At 36.1% G+C, this 7,427-nt stretch overlaps 1 protein-coding gene across 1 annotated transcript; it reads left to right on the forward strand.

The window, feature by feature from the left end:
* The first annotated feature begins 395 nt into the window (after positions 1-395).
* Positions 396-3,766, forward strand: ABCG21 (ABC-2 type transporter family protein). Its single transcript, XM_078989418.1, has 5 exons — positions 396-732; positions 853-1,651; positions 2,173-2,373; positions 2,519-2,697; positions 2,907-3,766. The coding sequence occupies exons 1-5, from the start codon at positions 508-510 to the stop codon at positions 3,555-3,557; spliced, it is 2,055 nt and encodes a 684-aa protein (XP_078845544.1). The 5' UTR covers positions 396-507; the 3' UTR covers positions 3,558-3,766.
* The last annotated feature ends 3,661 nt before the right edge of the window (positions 3,767-7,427 follow it).

Consider the following 7,427-nt stretch of genomic DNA (forward strand, 5'->3'; position numbering starts at 1 on the left):
TTAATAATTAATAATAGTACTAAGAACAATCATGTTTTTTATTTTTGCATAACTTCAATTCTAATGCTATTTGATTTTTAAATAAGTATATATTGCTTTCAAAGTTCAAACCATTTACAACGACCTACTATTAATATTTACAAATTTTCATAGATATTACGCCACCATGAATTTTGGAAATGATATTACATTTTTCGTATTAAACAAAACAAAACGGTTTGACTTGATAAACATATTAACTTATTTCATGCGGGCCCAATAAGCAAAGCATTTCATTTTCTGTCGATTGCACCACCCCTAGACACTTCAAGGCACTGTAGCTATATGATGACTCATGCACATCACTATCTTTCAATCTACACCCGTGCTTCTTTTTCTTTAAAAGCTTACCCATCTTCTCTTTTCTTATGCATGTGAACCTATTTGGCTATTTCCCTTTCTTAAACCCATGCTCTAATCCGATTTATACACATTTACACTCCGATTTCTCTTCCATCTCTTGTAAACATGCCAGTTCTTGAGTTTGAATCCAATGTTCCTAGTGTCTCATCAAGCAGTCCAAGAGTACCTCAACTTAACACAAGAATGGATAACTCCACCGTTCATGCCGAACCACCGGTGTCAACCACAAACATGGACCCAACCTTGGAATCTGGAGTCGCAAATCAAACTCAATCACCACCTTCACAACTACCCTTTTTACGCGAATCTTTACGTCCAATTACTCTCAAGGTACATCATATTTCATTTCATATATTTTGCGAGCTAAACATTTAACTATAAGGAATCACTATGTTAAGTTATCACGTTTACTTTCACTAACCATTAAGCATTTGTTTTGCAAATTCTTAGTTTGAAGATTTGGTTTACACTATTAAGTTGCAATCCGGAGACGACCATTGTTTTAGTTCATCTGAATCAAAAAGAACCCGGATTCTTCTGAATGGAGTCAGTGGCGTTGTCAGACCAGGGGAATTACTCGCGATGCTAGGCCCATCCGGCAGTGGAAAAACCACCTTACTAACCGCCCTTGGTGGTAGGTTACCCGGAAAGACGTCAGGAAGCATAACTTACAACGGCCAATCCTTCTCAAGCTCCGTGAAAAGAAAAATTGGTTTCGTGACACAAGATGACGTGTTATACCCACACTTAACTGTTTTAGAAACTTTAACCTACGCTGCCATGTTGAGGTTACCCAAGAGTTTGACCATAGAAGAGAAAGTAGAGCAAGCTGAGCTAATCATAATTGAACTTGGTCTAACAAGGTGTCGCAATAGCATCGTGGGAGGGCCACTTATACGAGGTGTTTCTGGTGGAGAGAGAAAACGGGTTAGTATTGGACAAGAGATGCTGGTGAACCCGAGTCTCCTGCTTCTTGATGAGCCCACTTCAGGGCTCGACTCCACCACAGCTTTAAGGATCATGGCTACATTGAAAGGGTTAGCTCGAGGAGGAAGGAGTGTGGTAACAACGATTCATCAGCCATCAAGTAGATTGTACTGGATGTTTGATAAGGTTGTTGTGTTATCTGAAGGCTGCCCGATTTACAGCGGGCAGACTTGCGGGGTTATGGAGTACCTTGCTTCCATTGGATATGTGCCCGGGTTTAGTTTGATGAACCCGGCTGATTTTCTGCTTGATCTTGCCAATGGTACGCATGCGCATTTCGTTCTTGATGCTTTTTTTTTTTTTTTTTTTTTTTTTTTTTTTTTTTTTGAAGAAAAGAATTTTATATAGATGCAACTAGAAATGCAAACTGTAGTTAATTAAATTTGATAGGTTAAACACAATATGTTCAAACTCAAATCTTGTGGTTGCATTTATTATATCATGGCTTAGTTTGTATAATTTTCTAAATGTTTTCTTTGATATTTATATATATTATCCTCATTGAGGTTCGTTTAGAAGCTAGTTCTTTTGCTTATAATTTGAAGTGAATAATTTATGGAGTAAAATATTGGAATACAACGCATAAAAGTTCAAATATGATTATTTATTTATTTTATTAAAAAGCATTGGTTTTTGGAGATTGTATTAGATTTCATTCCCTCCTTGATGGAAGATGTATTCGTTTTCTGTTCTAGCTGGCATTGAGAACTTTTATTTTATAGCACATTAGTCAAAATAATAATACAGATCTAATGAATCTTTTTATAATGGACATGCATACAGGTGTTGCACCTAGTACAAACCCAGCAGATGATCATAGACAAAATAATCAAGGAAAAGCAGATTCCCATGAAGATCGCAACTCAATTAAGCAATCTCTAATATCATCATACAAGAAAAACCTTCACCATCTTATCAAAGATGACATCCATAGAAATATCCATGACGAAACTCGTGCTAATAGAGGACCACAATCTTCGAGATGTAAGTTCAAATCAACATCTTTCTTTTCAACTGTCATCTAATCAATGCACATCTCATTCTCATAGTTGTGATCTTCATAAATATCTCATGTAGGAGAAAACTATTTTGGAGAAAGGTTAAATATATTAGTGGTTTGTGATCGCAGGTTGTGACAACAGATGGACCACAAGTTGGTGGACACAATTTAAAGTTTTGTTTAAAAGAGGTCTTAGAGAGAGGAAGCATGAATCGTACTCTGGTTTACGAATCTTCCAAGTGATGTCTGTCTCAATCTTATCAGGTCTATTATGGTGGCACTCCGATACATCACACTTGCAAGATCAGGTACCACGATTGTCGTCCTTGGTTATTTTCTGCCGCTCACTACATCGATCTACAAAATTATTGTTGTAGATAGTAGTTTATTCAAGTTTCGCATATTAGTAACTGATTAAGTTTTGGATTCCCCTACAAATAAATAACCAATCATCATACATGTAACACCTTATATTTGTCATTAAATGCTTACCTATTGATGAACATATGATATGCAGGTGGGACTACTCTTCTTCTTTTCAATATTTTGGGGCTTTTATCCGCTATCCAATGCCATATTCACATTCCCTCAAGAACGACCAATGTTAATAAGAGAACGCTCTTCTGCAATGTATCGCCTCTCCTCATATTACTTTGCTAGAATGGCAGGCGACTTGCCAATGGAACTTGTTCTACCAACCATCTTTGTAACCATTTCATATTGGATGGGTGGTCTTAAGCCATCACTCATCACGTTCGTGCTAACAGTTCTAATCATTCTTTTCAATGTGCTCGTTTCACAAGGACTTGGACTAGCGCTCGGAGCCATACTTATGGACCTAAAACAAGCAACCACCTTGTCATCCGTGATCATGCTTGTGTTTTTACTAGCAGGTGGTTATTATATTCAACAAATTCCACCATTCATCAGTTGGTTGAAATACATCTCGTTTAGCCATTATTGTTATAAACTTCTAGTGGAAGTACAGTATAGCGAAAACGAGGTTTATGAGTGTGGAATGGGCACTCACTGTAGGGTATTAGATTTTCCGGGAATCAAATATCTTGGTATGGGACACTTGTGGTGGGATGTCGCGGCTTTGGGTGTAATGTTGGTGGGGTACAGGATTGTGGCTTATGTAGCATTGAGGATGAGTAAATCTCACTAAATGACCTTGAATTCTACCTCTTCATGTGTCAAATAAATCCGAAAAGTAATTAAGAGAAAAAGCATTGATAAATTTAGAGGGATTTATGCAAAAGTTAGAAATAGTTGACTTACTTATAATTGTATATTGCTACATAATTGCATTTGTACCAATTTTATATTTGGTTCATTAATATCATTATTCTCATTTTGGATCGCCTTTACTAATAATTGTGGACTACTATGTTAACGGAAAACGAACATGAAGGTATGATAAATGAAAGAAAACAAGAATTTACATGGTTCATTCAAAACCGTGGGATCACGCCCTTGAATTCCCGTTCTCACCAGCATGGCAGTTAGGTCCTTCCACTAGCTAGTCATAAGACTCAAGAATCAACAATCTCCTAATTTGGAGACTCATCTACAAATAAAATAGTCTACCAAGACATGAAGCACTACTAGACGGAAAACATTTAGGTGTTGTTGGTTTTTTCTAGGTAAAAAGACTGCAGTTTACATATGGATGAGAATTTGGACCGAACTGGACCGGACCGGCTCTTGGACCGGATCGGTTATCGAAAATATTGTGGACCGTGAACCGGACCGGATGAGTCTTGTCCGTGTCCATGCCCGGGTCTGTCACATCCCCATTTTCATTGTCAGAAAAGACCGATTTTGTTTATGATTTATAAAAATCAAAGTACCTCTTTTAATAAAAATGTTGCGAAATTTGCTCCCAGTAAAATATGATAAATACGTTATCAAAACATTTCCGAAGAAAAATATTTTTATTCATTTTAAAACATTTGAGATGTCATCGTCAATACAGAAACATATACATAAAAAAAAAATTACATTCATTATCACTAGTGATTTATATATCTTTAATCTCTCATTGTAATGTGACTTCATATCAACACCTGCGATATAAATAAACTTGAGTGGATCAGGTTGAAAAACCTGGTAAGTACATATAGTTTTCAACCCACAATAATATAATTATTATGTTAAACATCAAACAACAACTCAATTACTCATCCCCGTTGTCTTCTTTACTCTTAAGGATCTACCCTAAGATTCAACTATTCCTCGGTCATTCATTCCCAAGGAGTATCCTAAGGAATCGGCACTAAGTCTGCATAGTTGCCAGAGTTTATCTCGTTTATTGACAGTATCGTTTTCGAGAGTCCACTCATAATACCTGTCAATGGGTTTTTAGAGTACATCGGGTGAACACATCGTGCACAACACCTACAGGTTGCGAGCTTGCTAGTGTTCCACTAAACTGTCTAGAAAAGTTTGGGGTTGTCATCCATACTCTGCTATATGAAGGGGCCATCGCTTGGGTCATCATTTGGCTCATCGTTTGGCTCATAGTTTTGGCTTATCGTTTTGGCTCATCGCTTTGGCTCATCATTTTGGCTCATCACTTAGGTCATCACTGTTGGATTAGTGTCTAAGCTCGTAAGTATATTTGGTATGTACTTGACCCGGTTGTGCATGGTCCTTTTGGGTTGCCTTCACCATAGCAACTAACCTGAAACACATCAGATGTAACCTGAAACACATCAGATCTGCATCAAATCTAGCAGTTTTTCACCAAATATCACATAGGATGAAAAGGAGGCGAGAGAAATAGAAGGAGGCGGCACATCTGATGGTATTTCACCGGAGATCAGAGGATGGCGATAACATCGGTGACAATTGTTGACGATAGTGGTGGATCTTCGTTGCTTGTCAGAACTTGTAGATCTTGAACATAAAATCATAGATCTAGTGGCGTTAATCATGGATCTGAAACTAAAAATGTAGATCTGGAATCGTTTGGAGCATACAGATCTGATGGAAGTAGTTGGCCGGTAGTAGGAGGTGGCAACAATAGTGTTGCGGTAGTGGTTGGTGGTAGGTGGTAGGTGGTGGTAAGGTTGGTGAGTTCTTCAAGTCTGGTGACAGAATTTGAAAGAGTTTGAGTACTTGAGTGTTTGACATCTGATACATAATAATGAGTTTTATGTTTAATTTGTCAATAAAAGTGGTTCTTAATCTTTTTGGTTTTCATTTGAACCTTTACATATATATATATATATATATATATATATATATATATATATATATATATATATATATATATATATATATATATATTAGATTTAGGATAATTATATTTTGTTTCCTATAATGCCCCTCACTCTTTTAATTAGGATACCCTTTTCTTTACTTTTCTATTTATTTACAAAAACACCATCTTGCATCTCAACCCTTTTTTTATCTAACACTCTACTTTTAGTTCTCAGGTTCTCGGGAAACTATGAGTTCTCAAATGATCCTTCCTCTTTTTTTTTTCTCTCTATCTCTCTCTCTCTCTCTCTCTCTCTCTATATATATATATATATATATATATATATACAGAGAGAGAGAGAGGAAGGATCATTTGAGAACTCATAGTTTCCCGAGAACCCGAGAACTAAAAGTAGAGTGTTAGATAAAAAAAAGGGTTGAGATGCAAGATTATTAACGACACACCGATTTGCCTCACAATGTCGGAGCAATTACTCCGCATCACGAGCAACACCTTTGTCAATCCATTGTTCCTCATTGCAGATTCCTGAGCCATTCGATCTCTTGACATGTAACACGAGCTCCAGATCACTTTGATTTCGTGATCTGGATCGGAGAGGATTTTACCGACGGTTCACACTACCCCAAGACAAACGAGTTCCTTTTTGATTGGTGAGATGTGTTAATCTAGACTCGAAGTAGTCTTCTAAGGTACATCTTAATGCGTCCTCTGTTTATACTTAATCAAATTTATAAAGATGCATTTACTCGTTTATACGATAGACGTATGCTTTCACCATTGTCTTCCTGCAGGAGATAGCTGTCACCACCCCCTTGGGATAACTACTTCTGCCCAATGCATCTTTCTGATCATGTTTGTTCATATTTATTATATGTGGTTTTCAGGTTTTTTGTATTTTGCGATAGATGATACTTTTAAACGTCCAATATTTGTTTGTTTTTAGGGACATCAAGGCTTGCACCTGACTCATGTTGCATTTAGTCCAAATGGAGAAGAGATTCTTCTCAATTATAGTAAAGAACATGTCTACTTAATGGACATAAATCCTAGTATGTTTCCTTACATTATAGATCATTATAACATTTACTAATTTACCCTTTGCTCACAATGTTTTTTGGTTTTATTGTAGTTCACTCGAGTGCTATGAGGTACACATCAGATGATGCAATGAAGCTTTTCAATCCAACTATAATACTGAAAGAGGTGCAATCAAAACCACCAACCTCTGATTTCTTCCCAAATCGTTTTCCTGCAAAGAGTAATCTTACTGCTAGGGTCTATTTTCTGTCTTCTGTTTTATGACTTTATCCTACATTTACATTTATTTTCTCTAAACTAGCTAATACTTAAAACTTTGAATGATTGTGTCACAGCTTGACCAATGCAGAAAACTGATTCAGATTGCAAAGAAGTCTTTAAACGAGGGTGCCAACTATTATTATGGAAAGCTTCTCATACTTTTCATATTGATTTTCAAATCGATAAGTGGAATTAGTGTCAACATCTGAATTTTTTCCAACTTTTTGAGGATAATGAAGTGATATATTTGAATCTTGCTAATCATTCTCACATATCTATGCTAGCTGTTTTGTATTTTTAGGGCTAATATTCTGAATGGGTGAATGTTTACATCAACAATTTGAACCCATCAAATGATGACTGGATTGGAGTTTTCTCCCCTCCAATTTTAGGTTCTTATCATTTGTATTTTTTGCTTTTGTGAGTTTGTTTATTATATTTATAGCATCCTACTTCGATTTCTTAATTAATTAATAAAAAATGCATTTATATATATATATATATATATAT

Source organism: Lactuca saligna, chromosome 4, assembly GCF_052625555.1.
Source record: "Lactuca saligna cultivar CGN05327 chromosome 4, ASM5262555v1, whole genome shotgun sequence".
NCBI classification, from domain to species: domain Eukaryota; kingdom Viridiplantae; phylum Streptophyta; class Magnoliopsida; order Asterales; family Asteraceae; genus Lactuca; species Lactuca saligna.

Coding starts and splice junctions, on each gene's coding strand:
- ABCG21 (XM_078989418.1), top strand. CDS start 508: ATGCCAGTTCTTGAGTTTGAATCCAATGTTCCTAGTGTCTCATCAAGC. Junction 733..852: donor TACGTCCAATTACTCTCAAG/GTACATCATATT, acceptor GCAAATTCTTAG/TTTGAAGATTTGGTTTACAC. Junction 1,652..2,172: donor TCTGCTTGATCTTGCCAATG/GTACGCATGCGC, acceptor ACATGCATACAG/GTGTTGCACCTAGTACAAAC.